Here is a 20009-nt window from a genome sequence, read left to right as displayed (position 1 = left end):
GGCTTTCAGACGTAGGAGGTTGAATGCGTGTTCCTACGGACTCCTTTCCTTATTTGAAAGTTAATTATCTTTAGTTTTCACCATCGATTTGATGGTCACCTATCAAATGGATAAGATTGTCTAATGGCTGCCATTATTTCCAAATAAACTATTTGTATATGGTTCCAGTAGATGAACGGATCTGATTTATAGATCACTCAGCCACATGTACTTTGAGGAGATGTAAATGAGCCGGGCTCGGGCTTAAAGATAAGATATTTGAATAGGCCCGACTCATCGACCGGCCAAAAACTTCAAATCCGGGCCAGACCTACCTCAGATCAGGCCCGTTGAACGTGAGCAGATACACCCAGATCCATAGCTCAACTGGCTGCCTGAGTGGAGATACCTCGTTTCCACACTTGAGGTCTTGGTATCGATCCCTAGCGGGGTGGCTAACATGGAGTGTGTCCACTGACATGGGTGTGTACTAGCAAGCTAACCCGAAAAAAAAAAATAACGTGAGCAGATTAGGTGCGGCCCCGGCCTCACCCAGTACGGCGCGGTTCCCACCTTCATGTATTATATTATATTCACGCCCTACATCTGTTTTTTCATATCATATATCATTTCTCGTCATGGACTAAAAAATTAAGTAGATCCGATTCTCAGGTGAACCATACAATAGGAAACAGTGGTAACTGTGCATTGATGGGCCACAAAAGTTTTGGATCAAGTTGAGATTTGTTTTCTTCTTTCATCCATATTTATGTGACCTTACTAAACATTACAGAGGCATTATTGTGGGCCATAGGAAGTTTCTAATAGTAAGTCGTTCAATCAACACTGTTTCCTATAGTATGGTCCACCTGAGATTTGGATCTTCTTAGATTTTTGTCTCATGCTATAAAGTGATATGGAAAAAAGGATGGACGGAGTGGATGTATCATAAATACATCAAGGTGGGACTCAAGATGAGGGCCGCACCGTCGTCGGTGAGTCCGGGGCCGCAAACGGTCGGCTCGCGTGCCAAACAAGACCGTGATTCGTTCTCTTTTCTCGGGAGGGACGCGGAAGTTACTGTTGTCGGAGGTTACGTGGGGCCACATATATGAAATTAAAAAATCCACTCCGTCCATCAGTCTTTCAAGATCACAAAAGGACAGGATTCGAAAAATCAGTTAGAGCCAGAACTTATGTGGGCCACACCACACCAAACAGCCGGATCCAAAACTCCAGTCTCCAAGAGAGAGGCTCGTATAGGATTGGAAACCGTACTCGCGCGGGTAAGATAGAGAAGTAGCCTCGCTGCATATGTAGCAAAGATATACAAGCGCATGATCTAAACCGTTAGATAATGGGAAAAATCGTTTGAATATTCTCAAGTGAACAGAATATTGGTCCTCTCATCAGTTCAGCTATTAAAATTTGTTTAATATGGACCGTTTGTCCTTTTTAGAAAATTTTCATTTTATCATGTCTCCTGACTTTCATTAGACTGGCCTGGCCATTTCTTCATGCATCTTTATGGTGGGCCCCACCTTATGGATGATCTGATCTTGCAAGCACTTCAAGAAAACCCCTTTCTCCATCTCACTCGCGCGCGTCTCCTCATAACTTATCGAGTCTCTCCCTCTCCCGAGAGAGGGAATGTAAGAGAGAGATTAAGATGACTTGGAAGTAGCAAATACAAGAAAGGGAGATTAAGACTACTTGTAATTAAGAACTGCAAGAGAGATTTGGAAAGAAAATATTGCGAATAGAGAAGATTTGGAAGCCTTTTTATAGGCAAAATGTTGTTTTTTTGCAATAAAAAAATTTTAAAAAAAATTCAATGTACTATGGCCAATATGTGATCGCATATTTTCGCATATGCAACATATGCAATTGCATATGTGCCAGATCGCATATGCGATCTGCATATGGATATGCACATATGCGATCGCACATGACAACAATGGCTACACCATGAGATGTATTCAGCGAAGGTTTTTTTTTTTTTTGGCCTATTTCATGATTTGAGTTGTAATTCTTTATGATTAAGCCAGTTCTTAATAAAATTAGCATCTTTCAAAAAATAAAAAATTCCTACTTGCTTAGCCATAAACAACAGAGTAAATCAAAATATTCCTAGTTATGAACAAATTGAGAGGTGGATATAAAACTATAGATATTCCTACCTGATATGACCAACGATTAAGGAATTGAAATAGCCCAGCTTAAAAAAAAGAAAAAAAAAAAAGTATACATTAATATTCTAGTTAGTTTGGTAATTCAGATCAGTAATATATTGCCATATATGGGAAAAGTTAATTTGCACAACAATAGAGCACCAAAATTTACCCAAATATATATTAAAGAAGCATTCTAAAAGCAAGAAATAGATCCAATTAATTGATAACAAGACAAAAATCAAACTACAACATATAAACCATAAGAAGCTCATTCCACCAAGGCCCACAAGGATAGCTAGAATGTAGTACATGCAGCTTAGATATTGGTGGCCACCATTGTGAGTTAGATTGTTTCTCAATTATAATTAGATGATAGCCTTTTTTTTTGTTCTTTTCCTTATTTCAGGGGCTTTATTTCACTTTCTTTATTTTTTATTTTTTTTTTGTTATTTTCTTGTTTTCAGGGGCTTTAATGCACTTTTACTTTTTTTATAACTTATATATATGTTGTGAGAAACCCTATTTTCATTATTATTGAATGAATAGCAATTCGTATCTTTTATTCCTCTTTATATAAGAGATTAGGATTTCAGGATTGGCCGTTGGGTGTTGAGGATTCCACCTTGATTTCAAGTTTCTTTCTTTTTAAGATCTTCGAGGTGCAGGAAAATGTAAGAATCATCCTCCTTTTCTTTTGACGACAAAAAGACCTCTACCTTCTTTATCTCAAACCCCCTCATCCTTCACCCCGTTCCTCTCTCGATATCCTCTTTATATTTCGAATGGAAAAGATGGATGGTTAATCAGTAGAATCGGATTCAAGCTTGATTGTGGACTGACTTATGCTACATCTGGGATACCCTCATATCCCGATGTTCTTTATTTTTACTGTTTACATGATCTTATGCTAAGGGGCATGATCCTGACGGAATAACCTCATCTTTATGTTAAGATTTACTTAATCCCTTTGATTGGAAATGGTTAGTTAATTAGTATATTTATTTAAATATTATTTAACCTGATTATACATGCATCTAGGGTTGGGTCATCACATGTCCCTACATCAAAATTGGTATCAGAGCTCAGTTTTAGCCTGGGTCAGTTTATTGTCAATTCGTCTTTGTAGTAAAAAAAAAAAATTTCTACAGAAAGCCTTTGCCCAAATTTTAAAAATCGTTTAGGTTTCGGGCGCTCCGCCCCGAACCCCAGGCAGGGGCACGCCGCCCCGTGCACCCCTAGCGCATGACCACTTTGCGTATAGGGCATATTCTGTTGAGTTTAGTCAGCCCTTTTTCCTAGGTTTTGTTGAGTCCCCATATAAATTTAGGTCATATAGGGTAGTTGTATTACATTGGTATCATCGTTTTTACCCATTTCTGGTACATAGATTTGGGACTATTCACTTGTCATTCCTGATATATGCCTAGGCGCACTGGTCGTGGGTTCGGTCTCCATTACACCATGGATTCCGATCAATTTACCAAGGCTATGGAGGGCCTAAGTATGAGAATGGATCAACAGTTTCGAACTTTGAGGGATAATATCGCGTAGCAGTTTGCGCATCAGGATAGTAAATTCACGTGTCTAGAGGAGAGTTGTGCATCTAGAGGCTAGTATTCCAACCGCCAATGTAGGTGGAGCTCAGGCGACCCCCGACACTGGGGATGTCGATCAATCCCAAGCTGTGGGCCTTATTCCGCCTAGGGATGGTCTGGACACAGACCAGGCCCGTGGGTCTGGCAACAAACACGATGGGGTGTATCCATTACCACCCATATACAATCGTGATCCTGTTCTTCCCGCCCAATGGGAGGGCCATGATGGGGTGTGTCGTCAGCACCCCCCAGAGATATCATGAGCACAAAGACCTTGTTTCTAAGGTCATGAAGGGCATCAAGGTTGACGCCTCTAGTTTTGATGGGAGATTAGACCTCAAAGTTTTTTCTGACTGGTTAGCAGACAAGGACCACTTCTTTGAGTGGCACGGTCTGCCAGACCCACGGCAAGTTGGGTTTGTCAAGATGAAATTAGTGGGCCAAGCAAAACTATATTGGGGGAATGTGGAGCATCGCCGTGAGAGATCTGGAGAGGGGTCAATTTTCTTTTGGATTGAGATGAAAGAGTTGCTGTGAGAGAAGTATGTTCCCATTTATAACAGGCAGAGGTTGTTGAAACAATGACACATTTTGCGCCAAGGATCCATGACGGTGACGGAATACATCGCCAAGTTCGATGAATATATGATGATGTGCAATGTGGATGAGGACCCTGCTGTGGTTCTCTCTCATTTCTGTATGGGCCTCAAGCTTGTGCTTCAGCGTGAGCTCACACTTCACATGGTCACCAGTCTGGAACATGTTTATCAGGTGGTACAGGAACTGGAGCACTGTGTGCGCTAGTCCAATGTGTGGGGGATTGATTTTCGACTTACTATGCCTAGAGTAGCTCCGTAGGGAGTGAGACCCCAGGTCAGAATTCAACCCAAAGCTCAACCTTGTACCCAGTCAGTCAACAGAAATCGAAGTAATAATATGGTTGGACCAAGTATTAGGCCCGCGATGCCATGCCAGTGCTACCGATGTGGTGGCATGGGTTACATCGCTATCGAGTGTTCAAATAAGGGTGGGCACATGCATTGCCTTTATTTCCGAACACACCACAGAAGAAGTGACAAATAAAGTTGATGGTGACCAAGGTGATAAGGAGATCATTATCCCCTCCCTTGACCCAGCTAGTGATGCCAAGGATGATACTGTGGAGACTATCCCACTTGGAGTGGTGAGGTGCGCCTTGACCTAGATGAGGGAAAGTGAAGATTGGCACAGAATCACCATTTTCCACACTTACGCCAAGTGTAGAGAAAAGAGCTGCAAAGTGATCATAGACAGCGGGAGCTGTGAGAATTTAGTTTACCCAGTTACTTTGAGCCGCCTGGGGTTAAAGCTAATCCCTCACCCCAACTCATATAGAGTTTCTTGGGTGAATGCAGCATCCCTTCCTATGACCCAGCGATGCCTTGTTCCGATTGATTTTGGACCATACAAGAACAAGTTGTGGTGTGAAGTGGTCATGATGGATGTTGGCCATATTATCTTGGGAAGGTCATGGCTCTATGACAAAGATGTCATAATATTCGGGCGTACGAATAATTGTGTATTTAAGCATGAAAGAAAGAAGTTTTTCTTGAGCCCGCTCCCTCCCAAATCGTCAACAGGAGCGAAAGATGTTGTACCCCTAGGCGGTCATAAGAGTCAAAGGGCACCTCAGTCGAAGTCTCTCCACATCATAGATGCTAGGGAGTTTAAGAGAAAGACTAAGGTGGAGATTATGGTGTGCGGCCTACTGGCTAGGGAGAGTACACCTGAGGTTGCTGTGGGGATACCCTAGGAGGCTTGTCCAGTCCTAAAGGAGTTTCGGGATGTCTTCCTTGAGGACCTTCCAGACGAGCTTCCACGATTGCGAGACATTCAGCATGCGATAGATCTCGTCCCAGGGGCGACCCTACCAAATCTCCCTCACTATAGAATGAACCCCACCGAGCATGCCAAGTTGAAGATGCGGGTGGAAGGGATTCATTCGTAAGAGTTTGAGCCCGTGCTTCTTACGGCCAAGAAAGACGGCATGTGGCGCATATGTATTGATGGTAGAGCTATAAACAAGATCAAGTTAAGTATTGGTTTTCTATCTCGAGGCTTGATGACATGCTCAACATTGTAGTAGCAGAAAATGGGCAAAGGCTACGACAAAAAGCCGTAGCTAGATTACTATTACTATGGTTGTTGTATAGCTACGAATTAAATCCGTAGCTATATTATCCGTACCTAAAAAGCACATGCAGCTACGGATTATATTGTGCCAAAAGTAGAACGGGAGCCATAGCAATAGAATGAAGTCAGCACTAGCTACCAGTAATTCGTTTTTGAAAAAAAATTATAATAATGGTCACTTACCAGTACATTCCCTGATAAAAATTATAATACTGGTCTCGTATCTGAATTACAAATCTATATAACAAGTAATCACCAATGAACCTTCTCTAGCTTGCTAGATTCAGTTTTCTCTTTTTCTTTTTTCACTGCAGTCTAATCATAAGGAAATGGCAAAAGAATTACTTAGCAGTACACGACATGATAGACACGTTAGGGAAACCTGCTGCATCCAAAGCTGTTCGAATTGTTGGAACACATGTCGATGGGATTGACAACATCCGCAGCTGCTCAAGCCTATTTGAAGCCAAGACATAATAACAGATGAGGAGAAAATCAGTGTAAGATCATGCTCAATCTGACCCTCATAGTTTTCATTTAACCTAGTGTTATTTATTGATTTCAATGCGATTAAACAGAATTACCAGCACATCCCAGATTCATATCAACCAGAAAGAAATACCAAAAGGAAATGCATATTTGTAACCTGGCTCAAGATCACGGTAGAATTATCCACACTGGTGTATGTAAGCAAGAGCTTGAAATACTTGGAAGCACCAGTTCCTGACTTCAATCTCTGAAAAAGGTTTTCCCCTATCTTTCAGGAGCTGATAAAGGTTGCACTCCTGAAACAAATACAAAGAAAATGCTCAAAATTAAACATCACATAATGAATTAAGGATAACAATATAGTGATCTCTTCAGAAAAACACACCATATACTAAAAAATGAAGTACAAAACATCATTTTCTCTGATAACCTCCTTCAGCTTCACAATGTTGGGATGGTTCATCTTCCGTAAGGACTGCCAAAACAGTGAAGGCCATCGTCACCTGACAAACACGAACAAATAATCTCAACAACTAGGGCAGAAAAGACCATCAATATTTACCTTTACTTCTCTAAGATTCTTACACTCCTCCCAAGAGTAGTACTTTCTCTTTATTCTTTTAATAGCAACCTGCCCGACAAAACCAAAATTACGCAAAATAGATGTACATTCATTTAACTCAAGACAGTCGCTGAATGTGCATTTTGAGCTCAATCTCCCTTTACTAATAACTCTTGAATCACATCTCCAAGGCTGTGATCTGATTTAAATGATATCAGCGCTGTCAGAATGCAATGCATCTTGCCTCCAATCCTGGAACCACCAAAACAGAAAGTATTTCCAGCCTGCAAAGATGCCTTCGCTCACTAGTCAATAAAAACCCAATGATCAAGGTCTTGTCACACAAGGTCTTCATGGATCTTATATAACTTCTTTCGAGTTTAGGTTCTCTGACAATTCATCATGCTAACCTCATTTCATCAGGAACAATGAATGGAATCAGACAACTGCTGCTAAGTCTGCATGGCAGAAATGCAAGGGTTACATCTACTACTAAATGAAAAAGGACCTTGCCAACTTGCAGACTTCAACCCTGGAAAATTTTAGAAAGCAAAACAAAGTTGGTATTACACAAGAAGTCAATCACAAATCTCATACTTGGAGAAAATAGAAATTCAAGAAGTTCGTGACGTAGAACGTTACCCTAATGTTTCCAGAATGTCAAGCACTCTTGACCTCACTCCTGACCTAATCATTTTTGAGTGTCAGAGCAGATTAACAACAACAACAAATTACTGCATGCTGGAAAAAAAATGTCGATAAAGATCATACTTGGAGTGCTGTAGAGATCCAACACCAGTTTAAGAATAAAGTTGCATTAGGTCTTGCGTGATGATCATGTAAGAGCAATTGGCAGCTAAGTGCAGTTGACAAAGGAAATCAGAAGGAATTTTCCGAGAATGAGGAACCACCAGTCAAGAGCCTCCTGGAATGACAAGACTAGGTACTGGTAGCAATTTGACCAAAGGTGCACTTGCTCCATATCTTGACTAACCTTTTTAAGCCCTCGAGAACACAACAGGGCACAATCTGCCAAAAATAACAAAACATGCTGTCACATGGATGATTCAAGATAAACCAGGTTTACAAAAACATAGATAAGGCCCCAGATCCTCCAGTTAGAAACATGGACAATGAAATTTCAGATCATATAACACAAGTGCATGCACGTACAACAGTTTTAATCGATATGCCATTCAAACATCATTGAGGTTCCTGTGATAAGTTACATACAATCTGAAAACATGCCCCACATGCATTCCCGTCATTGAAGAGAGCTGAGTTCAACACAGCTTTATTCATCTCATAACCACTGTACAGATTCCCATAGTTACAGGTACCATCTCAAAAATGATTCACATCCAAATCTTAATGAACAACACTAAAATATAGCAGTTGGGAGAATGATTCTCACCACTTTGGTGGTGTGTGGTACACCTGCCAATCCGCTTCTATAGTTGGTGCCAGTGAACAGCCATCCCATAAACCTTCTAATTCATGTGGTGGCTTCCACCAGCCTGATTTACAAATGGGAGACTAGGGTTGGATCAGCAATGCAGCCCACATAGATTGGGTACTACCCCCACCAGGACCTAGCTAAATGGACAGTTCATGTGGTCCATCCATTTTGTCATATCATTTCAAAGTATAATATGAAAAAAATGAGGATTATTTGGACCACCAACAAATTACTCCAAACAAATGGACCACCAACAAGCCACATAGTCATACCTTGTTTGGAGCTGAACAGTAGACTGACCATTGACATCTGATTGTTTGGAGCTCCGCCATTCAATTCACAAATGATCCCGGACCAGCAGTGCCCTTTCGTGCCACAACAACCTCAGCAATTTTGTGCCAGCATCCAAATGTTCCCTCTGTTCAGCAACAACCAACAAACGTGCATTTTTTTAATTGAGCGTTCAAGCATTTTAAAAAAGTTTCTCTCAGAAAATGAAAGAAAAGTACACAATTCACCTTGACGCCCATTCTCCCTCCTCCTTTACCCGGGCTTGGGACCGGCAATGCAAGGAGTTGCATTGGCGGAGTTAAAAAGGGGCTTAGGCTCCATTTGGCTTGTGACGACCAAATGACGCCTAATATGTTCAAATATAGAGTACAAAATTCATTCAAAATTACAAAAACCAAACCAAACAACATATAGAGTAACTAGAAAAAACATGCAGACTATCAATATGTTGAACTATAGAGTGCATCTATGACTATCATTGGAGTTTAGTCTTTAAATAGCTTTTACTTTTCATGGGGCCCACCATGCGTGGAACAATTGACTTTATCATAACATGCAACCGGTACATCTGATCATTAATAATCAGCATTGATACATGAATCATTACCATAAACAACATATGGTTACGTTGCCATGATGATTAGATTATAACAGAAATGTTAATCCAAACCATGATAACCATGGGTTAGCTAGACTCCTATGCATGTATAGCACCATTTTTAAAATGATGGTGGTGAGTCAGCTCCTACATGGCATGCAAGTCAATCATGTTCTCCATGTATGGTCAGACCACCCCATAGTATGGCTATTGTCGACCAGTTATAGATGGAAAATCACACTGATCCATCCTAGTCATCCAATTAGAGACTAAGTGGACAGTTAAAAATAAAATTGTTCAAATTTAAGGGGCCCTAATTAGATGGTTATGATTTTTAAATTTACTGAGATGCATGGGCAGCACTTAATCCATAAATGCATGTATTACAGGGTTGTTTTCTCAAGAGAGATTATTGTTTTACTCTCACAGAAAGAGATGTTTCACCTAAGGAAAAATACTTGAGTTTCTCATATGAAAATTATGGGCCAATGTGTCTATGTACATGAATTGTTAGGCCTATGTGAAGAGGGTGACATCTCAACATGGAAATGGAAAATCCTTTCTATAGTAAACAATGAAAATGTTGAAAGGTTAACGGTCAATATTCATTTAAATGTTAATAATCAATAATAATATTTGTCTCACATTATCATAGAAATGCTCTTAGATTAGCTTTTAGAGAAGAAATCAAAAGGCTACATTTTCAAAATAAATAAATAATAATATTCATGATTCACATCTATTCTTTTATAAAGCAAATAGTGAAAAACACTATATTCCCAGATAGCCCCTAATACTCACATACGTGTGTAGGACTTGTAGTAACCTATTTAAATTAAGGGGTTGTTTTGATCCTAGGACTTTCTAATCTAGGAGGTTACAAATCACAAAATTAGTCAGTCCTGAATTAGCAGACTTATGGATTGCCTAATTTTTATTTGGTTGACACATTAGAAAAAAAAAATGGGATAAAGGTAGGAGTGTAACATCTGTAACTTTGTTGATAAAAAAATTACAACTTTCTGGCAGGCCCCACAAAAAAATTCGGGTCATACTTGATTGACACATTAAAATAAGGGTAGAAATATTAGAATTTGGAAATAAGTTATTTGGTTGATATATTTATAAGAAAGACGAATAGCCAAGTCCACTCATAATAAAACCAAAACAAACAATAACCCCCACCAAAAAAAAAAAAGTATCCATAGTAGGGGATCAGATGGCCACAGAACAACCATTAAAGATAAGGAAGCCTTGGTTAGGAATGCAAGTGGAGCTACCCCTCAGGTGGGTTTGCCCCTTAAGCTTCATATCTAGCCTGGTTTTGGGTGAGGCTTGGGTTGGCGTAACAGACCCAATGGCAGTTATGGAGGACTATTTTTTAGTATATCCTACACATACAATGCAGTTCATATATATATTTCATACCTTTTATAAATATCTAGCTCAACTTATAATTGAATTAGCCTATTTTGAGCCACTGCATATGACCAATCAGGCATATATACGTAATAAATATTCCATATATTGTATAAATGTGAGTGGGTGTTAAGCTCGGGCGTGGGTCTGTTTGTTTTGGCCCATCATCACCCAAACTAGGTTAGGCTTGCTTGCCTTGGACGACCTTCATTATTTGGACTGGGCTCTGGCCTATCTGTTTCAGTCCATCAATGGTTGGACTGGGATCATGCCTATGTTTTACCACGCAGGTATCCAGGCTTGGAGAGACCTCAGCTTGGCCACTTGACTACTATAAATTCATAGACCATCAAGCCAAAGGAAGCATGATGAAATGGTATAGGAGCATTTTGCAGGTCTCAGTGCAGCAGAGCTGATCACAGATGCTCTAGCAGTTTTTATCTTATGATACAATTTCATGCTTGTTTGAAAAAAAAAAAAAAGAAGGAAGCATGATGAAATGGTACAGGAGCATGGATTATATGCATTCCCAACCTTTAAAAAAAAAGTTCTTCAAACTAAAAAATGATGGTGGCTCTTTAAATGCACAAATGGCATAGTTTTGCAGTCATTCAAACATACTTTCTATCATGCCATTTAATCAAATAGATAACGTGCCATTTCATTAAAAAGTTAACATGCCATTTCATCAAAAAGTTAACATGCCATTTCATCAAACAGATAGAATGCATGAAATCTAGCCATTTCATCAAACAGATAGCATGCCTGAAATCTGAAAGACAGAAAAAGAGACACGAAGAGAGGCAGATCTCAAACCTATGGAGAGGAGCCTCAGATTCCTTCGGTTCAGTGGGCAAAGTTATGTCTTCCAACCTTAGAAGGTGGCCTTGGGGTTAGAAGTTTGGTGGAGGTTATGCAGAGCTTCCAAATCAATATGTGCTAGAAGCTTTTGCCGGGCAACTTGCTTTGGGCAAAATTCTTTGGCTCTAAGTACCTTGCTAAATTCTGAGAAGGCAGGGTAGCTCTACTGGGTTAAAACTTTAGAAAGACATGGCTCGGAATCTCCCGGCTACAATACAAAACTCTAGATGGTTGGTGGGAAGAGGAGTGATAAATTTCTGGACTCAGAATTGGATCGGGGCTGGATTGCTAGCTGCGGCTCCTGGGGTTCACATTCCCCGGCACCTCCGAAATGCTTTAGTCTTAGACTTCATGTTATAGGATGGGTTATGGAACTTTGATATAATTAAGGAATCAGTTCTGGCATCTATTCTACATAATATTCGGAGCAAGAATGTTCAGATTTCGGATAGGGAAGATTGCATTATATGGTCGTTGGAACCATCTTCATGTGGAAAATTATGAACAGGGGCAGTGCCTATCGATGCAGCTGTCCAGCGGCTAGGAATTCAGTAAGCATCTAGATGTTTCTGTTGTGGGAGGGAAGATTCAAGGAATGCAGAACAGATTCCAGTCTCTGAGAGCAACATTGATGGTCTTCAGGTCGGCTCCGGGCTTCAGGAGTCAGCTAGTCACTCTCAGGGGCAGAATTTTGCTCCTAACTCGGTGCCTTTTAATAGCTATCAGCAGGAAAATTTTCCAGTTGTGTTGGGCAGCACCTGGCCTTGTACAGAAACTGCTCTCCCTTCTCAACAGTTGGAGAACTCTTTTACTAATTCTGGTAGAGGGGTGCCTTCTCATCAGGTATCTAGTGAGCAGCAAGGCATTACAAAAAAATGATGCATTTGTTTCTGATGCTAGGGATGGTCATGTAGGGATGGAAGGGTTGAGTTCCTCTCACGATGGGAAGAAATCGGAAGCAGGGGAGGATTCTTCAGTTAGGCAAGGTGTCAGAGCTGGATTTAATCAAATTGAATTGCGGTCCAAAGAACCTATGCAGGGCATTTGGCCCAGGGACATGTATCAGGAGACTTGCAGAAGAAGTTGGTGGTAGGGATGGTGCATTGAAGCAGGGTGTAGGGTTTTAGATGTCCATGGATATGATGCAGGCTGGGTTGGGGAATGTAGAGGAAGACACCACTGTCCTTGCATGTCAGTTGGAGCGAATGCAGCTGAATGTAACATTGAAGTCTTTCCCCATTCCAGTAATGGGAATGTTATTATGGATCACAATTGACGAAAAAAAAAAAATGGAGAGAAAGCACCAAATCATGGAGAGTGGGGATATAATGCATGAGTGTGGAGAGATTGAAAAGGATGTTGCCTGTTCAAGCTAGGTGGAAGAAATGGATGTTTCTCTGGAGTTTTATGTGATCACCATGTAGCACTTAACTTGAAAGGAAATTTTTATAGGATGGTTATACGACCAGCCATGCTTTATGCGATAGTATGTTAGGCGATTAAAGAACAACATGTTTTACGATAAGTGTAACTGAAATTAAGATGTTGAGATGGATGCATGGCGGGACAAGGAATGACAGAATTATAAATGACTGCATTTGAGAAAACTTAGGAGTAGCACTTGTAGGTAATAAGAGACAGGTAATTAGACTTAGATGATTTAATCATGTGCGATGAAGACTAAGAACCATGCTAGCTAAGATTGACTTGGTGCAGGTTGAAGGCTTTAAAAGGATGAAATGAAGGCCTAGGAGGGTGTGGATTGAGGTAGTAAGAAATAACTTGATCACCTATTGTCTAGCTAAGGCCTTGCTCTTGATAGAGTGGCATGGTGGAACAAGATTCATGTAGCCAACCACAATTAATTGGGATGAGGCTTAAACGATGACAATGATGATGATTACAATGACAACAATGATGATGAGAGGCTGAAATCATCTATACAAGTAACATTTTAAAAAAGAAAAAAAAAAGTGTAAATAGTATAAAACTAGGTTGAACATTCACATCTAGTGGTCTAACCAAATCCTCTCACGAAGGTACAATATTTATGTCCTAAAAATACAAGTAAAAAATCAAAAAGAATATCCAACAATGTAACAACATTATCTTAGAAGGAAAAGAAACTCACAGGATGTCTAATGGTGAATATTTTCTAACCAGCTTTCAGGCCTTCGGAGATACCGAGAGGTATAGGTATCAATTTATCTTTTAAGTCAACAACTTGTAAAACAGCAACATCTATCTCTTTCTCATATCCAACAACATTTGTCTTTTGGCGTTTTATGCTGGAAAAAGATATACTGTACATAACCAAACAATAAGAGTTTGATTGCAAAATCAAAAGTATAGCATTTTATAAACTCCTCAAGACCATAATAATGTATGACAGAAAAATATTACATTAAGGTAGCCCAATACGAAAACAATAAGGCATATGAAATGAATCAAACTTTAAAAATTAAGCACCAAAGTAATAAAACTTAATGTTCTTGAAAAAAAATCATAATTTTTCCTAACAATGTGTCCTTTTTAAAAAAAAAATTATAAACGATCTAATACAATGAAACAATAAATATATTTTTTTTTGTAAAATTTTTAAAACATTAGATATAAATTTAAAGTAAAAGAAAAAAAACACCAACTCGATATCTAATGCACCGTCAATGACACGATAATTCGTGACGATATGTCCATCTTTGCGTAATACGCATCTTGGCACGAACCTTCATCGCCATGTGTTCTTCAATATCGAAGTATCTTACCTTAGTAAAAAAAACAAATAATAAAAAACCCACACAGTTAGCAAAGGATCCCATAATGCTTTGGTAACTGTGTAGGTTATTGATTATTTACTTTTTTTACTAATGCAACATACTTCGACATCCAAGAACACACGGCAATCAAGGTTTGGGGCAAGATGGGTATTGCTAAAAGATGGACAAATCATCACGAATTATCATGTCATTGACAGTGCATTCGATATCGAGTTAGTGTTTTTTTTCTTTTACTTTAAATTTATATCTCATGTTTCATAAACTTTACAAAAAAAAATTATTGTTTCATTGTATTAGACTCTTCATAACATTTTTTTAAAAAGGACACATTATCAGGAAAAATTATAAATTTTTTTTTTCAAGAACATTAAGTTCTATTGCTTTAGTGCTTGATTTTTACAGTTTAATTCATTTCGTATGCCTTATTGTTTTCATATTAAGCTACGTTAATGTAATATTTTGTTGTCATACATCATTATGGTCTTGAGAAGTCCCTAAATTGCTATGCTTTTGATTTTGCAATCAGACTCTTACTGTTTGGTTACATGCAGTATATCTTTTCTCACTATAAAACGCCACAAGGTAGAGGTTGTTGGATATGAGAAAGAGATAAATGTTGCTATTTAAAAGTTATTAACCTAAAAGATGAATTGATACCCATACCTCTCGGTGTCTCCAAAGCCCTGAAAGCTAGTCAGAAAGTATGCACCATTAGACATCCTGTGAGATTCTTTTCCTACTGAGATAATGCTGTTACATTGTTGGATATTCTTTTTGCTTTTTTCTTCTATTTTTTGGACATAAATATTGCACCTCTGTGAGAGGATTTGGTTGGTCCACTAGATGTGAATGTTCAACCTAGTTTTATACTATTTACCCTTTTAAAAAAAACAGTATAAATAAATAAATAAATAAAAATAAGGATTGTTTCATGGAAATGAAAGGAGAGGAATAAGGCATGCAAAACCATCAATCTATGTGCATGAGAAAGGTTTCCAAGAGAGTTCCTACCTTTCCCATGTCACGAAAAATTACTACACGCTATAAAGAATCCTGTCCAAGATAAGGAGATGCTTCGAAGTGATATGTCTAACTCCAAATGTACAAACCATTGAATAACCTATGCCCCAACTTGTAAGTGTACCTGCACCAATATCAGGTTATGAAAAAAGATTTTGAGGTAAGGCATAAACAAAGTTTTCCTAACAAGCAACTTCAATTTGAACGCCCTATCATTAAAGACTTCCTAAAGCCTAGTGTAATGTTTCTTAATGTTTATTTATCATCCAACCTATGCATAAGATCATATTAATCTGGATGAAGGAAAACAAACAAGTATCATCTTAGCCCATTAAAGTTCAATCACCACTGTTTCCTATTGTATGATACACCCGAGAAATGGATCTGCTTCATTTTTTGTATCGACTTGCCCCGAAACCTGGCAAAATATATGGACGGTGTGGGTATATAATATATGCATCAAGGTGGGTCCCATGGTGAGGGTCACACCTTCTTGGGTAAGGCTGGGGCCACATCTAATCTCCAACTGTGGTGCATGATGTGTTAGGTGCTGTGGAGCCCACCCTAATGCAGACCCACGATAAGGGCCACACCTTCTTGGGTGAGGTTGGGCCCCACCTAATTCCCAACTGTGGTGCATGATGTGTTGGGTGCTATGGGGCCTACCCTAATGCATGTGTTTTATATCTACATCATCCATCTATTTTGCTAGCTCATTTTGAGATACTACCTAAAAAAATCCAAGCTTAAATAAACCACACCATAGAAAACAATAGGGACAACATCCCATGTCAATGAAGAGTATGGATTTTCATTGTGAAGAGACTAAAAAATACATGATAGAGTCAATAGACCATTTATCATAGTTGTCAAAATCCTACTATTTACAATTTGAGTCAAATCTTAGGGCCTGTTTGGCCACGTGAATTACGGTGGATTACATGGGATGGACAGTAGGAATCAGAAGTATTTTTTAGGGTACAAAAGTTTTTGATCTATCTGATATATATATATATCCTTTCTTTTATGTCTTTGAGATCTTATGAATACTTTGGATGACAAATAAATCTCACTGTGGGTCCTAGGAAGAATTCAACAGTGGGAATCATTATTCTCACTCTTTCCTATGGTATGGTCCAGTAGAGCTTTTGATATGCTTCAAGTTTTGACTCAATGCCTCAAATTAGCTGGAAAAACAGATGGACGGCGTGGATAAGCCGCATACATTCGCTGTGGGCCCCAGTACAGGAAAAAACATCTTAAATCGATAAGCCGCGTATCTCAGTGGGATTTTGATTTCAAAATCCCACCGACTCCATCTAACGTGCCAATCCCTCTTAATATGCCGAGAGACGGAGGCCATCTAAACACCACTCCATCCGTCACATCAGGGATTAGAGAATCCCATCCACCATAATACCAATTAAGCCAGCTACCTAAACTGGCCCTTAAGCAAAATGATTTGAATCCCACCTTGAATCCCTTTCTAGATGAATCCTACAATTTAGGATTCAAATCTAGATTCGGATTCAAATCATAATTGTTCTCTTCTATTTTTAGCTTTGCTTGACCAAAAGTTTACAAATCCTACGATTCACGATTTATAATATAGTTGTAGATTGTGCTAAAGGCTTTACATTGGAAAAAAGTAAGAGAACTGTTTGGATAAAAAAGATCATCGGGTTTCAACCACGGCAACATTCATCCACAAGCGCCAAAGTTAGCATCTCTGTGCAAAACTGATCATCGGGTTTCAACCACAAAGCCTGATTGCAAAACCAACAAAGCTTTTAAATACTGCTCAATTGTGAAGTGCAAAACAAAATCGGGCAAAAAAATTCAAAGTTACATTGACTTAATTAATTTATTTTCTGCCAAATGGAAAAGGAAAAACTAAATAATAACTTGCAGTTCAAGATGATGACGATGATGATGATAAAAGGAACAAATACTATTAGCTGAAATGATAGAATGCATAAATTGGAGTTCCCCTATAACAGAGGAAGGAAATTTGATCATATTCTGTTTGATTCCATGGATTATACAATTTAAACTAACGTGCAAATTTCAAGCAATGCAATAGCAACAAAAATGGCTAGTAGTATCTGACCTTATGGTAATATGTAATTGCAGAATTGAAATTATCCTGAAAAGGGAAACAACAATCATCAAGACATTGGAATTATTGGACTGAAGTGGAATTCCTCTACACTTGAGAGATAAATGCTTTCTAGGTACAAAGGCAAGAGTAAGAAGCCCTTCAGAATTTGGATTCATCCAGAGAGAAAAGGGCATAACACATTGCATCCATCACAAAAGGCGTAAATACCCAAATGCACTAAAAAGAATATATAGATTGGTGTTGCTGATATCTGGCACTCAATATTGCAAAACCAGCTTAAGTACAAAAGCAGGGAACAACAAAACTGAAACACCTCCCTCCAGGAGTGAGGCTTGATCAGTTGGATGCCACTCGCATAAGCTCTTATTAGAAAGTTATGAAAGTCTCTTCTGCTCAATACGGTTGGCATAACGTCGGGATTATCAAACCATACACACTCATTGACCTATTTGATGCTTAAACACTAAAGAGATATATGCCAACAAAACTATTATAATTTGGAGACTGCAAAAGGTACCAAATGCATACGGACTGCATTAACCCCAAGTGCATTCCTCAGAACCAGTTTTGTAGTTTTTCACTTAGTAAATGCTTCAAATATTGTTTCTACAATGCTATTAAAAGAAGAAGAAAAAACTTTTGCTTTACACAAAGGAAATAATTGGAAAGACCAAAAAGATTCCAAGGCTTAAAGAGTATTATTACCTGCAAATGATGAGTGTACGCCAGACCTGCATAGGTGCTCAAACTCCTGGTCGAAAGGGCAAGTGCCTTCTCATAATATGAGAAGGTCTCATTGTACATCCTGACAGACAACAGATTTTTTTCCTTTTTAGTTTTTGGCATCAAGGCTAATGAAATATGAACTTCATTCAAATTCCACAATTAGTCATGCTGCGTGGTAACCAATAGTTCCTACAAGGAGCGTCCATTATATGAATAACACCAGAACAAAAATGAAAAAAGCCCCCAGTCAACTTCAACTCATTCTGTAATAATTCAATAGCTTTAACGCATAGCAGTAGCCACCACTGAAGTTTTTAAGCTGAGAGTCCATAGAATGAAAATGGCAATTAATGCTATTAGCTTACTCATTCTGTAATAATTCAATAGCTTTAACACAAAGCAGTAGCCATGACTGAAGTTTTTACGCTGAGAGTCCACAGAATGATAATGGCGATTAATGCTATTAATACAGTTTACAAATCTGCAATTACAACAGTAAGGATATATCATGACATGTTCAGCAAGATGCGTGAAGTTTTAAAAAGTGCATGCTTCTATGTATGTATGATGGATGGAGCAGATTCAGCGGGTGAGTTTGGGACTTCCAAAAGGTCAGAATCCTCCTTTCAAGAAGCCCCATGGTTTGATGAAGTTGTGGAAAATCGGGTTGCTGATTGCCATAAGTAGATTTAAGAAGTAGATTAAAAAGGGAAATGAACAGCCCATAAATTCAAGAAAGTTTGAAGTTTTTAGACGTAATTTCACAAAGGTCCTTCATCGAAAAGGATACTTTGGGCATTCCAGGGTCTAAGCAAGGGGATATATCCTTTCCTCCTTGTGGTGGTAGTTGAGGCTCCAAGTAAAATGATGGAAATGGCAAGACTGGAAGGTTCTATGAGGGATTTCAAGGAAAGGTTCTGAATATCCCTTTTATGTGTTTTCTATCAAGAATTCAACGGTGCATCAACCAATTCATTGATAAGAATGTTGTTTGTCAGCTTGGCCAGATGAACGTCAACCAAATAGACCTTAATCTACTGGTAGGTTGTACTGATCAAGAAATCTCTCAAGGCCAATGGATGGTACAGCTTGAAGACCTACAGCACAATTAATTGGTTATGGCCGAAACAATTCTAGCAAGAAAGAATGCAGAAAAGATTCCAAAGATGTTCGACTCAAAATAAACTCAAATTACGAAATGAGAACGTTTCCCAAACACATACATTTTGTTACTTACCTCACGAATTGTGAGAAAATTCACTAGTGACTTGGGCATTTTTCCATTGTTGACAGTAACAAAACCATTGTGCATCCAATAGCTCACATTGCTCGCTGAACATGCAGCACAACTCTGGGCAATCTCATTCTCACAAAGAAGACCCACTCATTACCATGAATGCATAGAAGATGGTATTTAAGTATCATTGTTATGCTCTACAGCTATAACCTTTAATATAAACCAGACTAGGACAAGTATGCCTCAAAATCAGACACAAGTTTAGACACATCCTTATCACTCTCTCCATCAAAATGAATAAATGAAACAAAAGCTTAAATTACAACTGATACAGAGACACAAATGATCCATGAAGAATCTTACATGGAATAACTTCCATAGGAATGGCATCATGCCATCATCAACTCTTTCTTTTTTTTGAATTACTTGAATGAGTCAGATACTGATTCATTTACAAGCATAATCGACAAACACATTGTCAAAACTAGAAGATTTAATGTTTAGAAGAACACTGCAGCTTCGGTTCCA

At 38.7% G+C, this 20009-nt stretch overlaps 1 protein-coding gene across 2 annotated transcripts; it reads right to left on the bottom strand.

The window, feature by feature from the left end:
- Nucleotides 1-7679: 7679 nt before the first annotated feature.
- On the bottom strand, nt 7680-18945 carry LOC131227199 (anaphase-promoting complex subunit 6-like). 2 transcript variants are annotated; one of them, XR_009162100.1, is made up of 5 exons: nt 18224-18945; nt 17507-17542; nt 15388-15520; nt 8703-8848; nt 7680-8000 (listed from the first exon to the last, which is right to left on the bottom strand). XR_009162100.1 is itself a non-coding variant. In XM_058222953.1 (3 exons), the coding sequence occupies exons 1-3, from the start codon at nt 18362-18364 to the stop codon at nt 17082-17084; spliced, it is 258 nt and encodes an 85-aa protein (XP_058078936.1). In that variant the 5' UTR covers nt 18365-18945; the 3' UTR covers nt 16850-17081. The 2 variants fall into 2 exon arrangements, 1 of the variants encoding a protein (XP_058078936.1); XM_058222953.1 differs by lacking the exons at nt 7680-8000; nt 8703-8848; nt 15388-15520 and adding an exon at nt 16850-17162.
- Between the last annotated feature and the right edge of the window lie 1064 nt (nt 18946-20009).

This window comes from Magnolia sinica, chromosome 15, assembly GCF_029962835.1.
Source record: "Magnolia sinica isolate HGM2019 chromosome 15, MsV1, whole genome shotgun sequence".
In the NCBI taxonomy this organism is placed as follows: Eukaryota; Viridiplantae; Streptophyta; class Magnoliopsida; order Magnoliales; family Magnoliaceae; genus Magnolia; species Magnolia sinica.
Note: the sequence above shows the minus strand (reverse complement) of the source record. Positions and strands in the feature narration are given on the sequence as shown.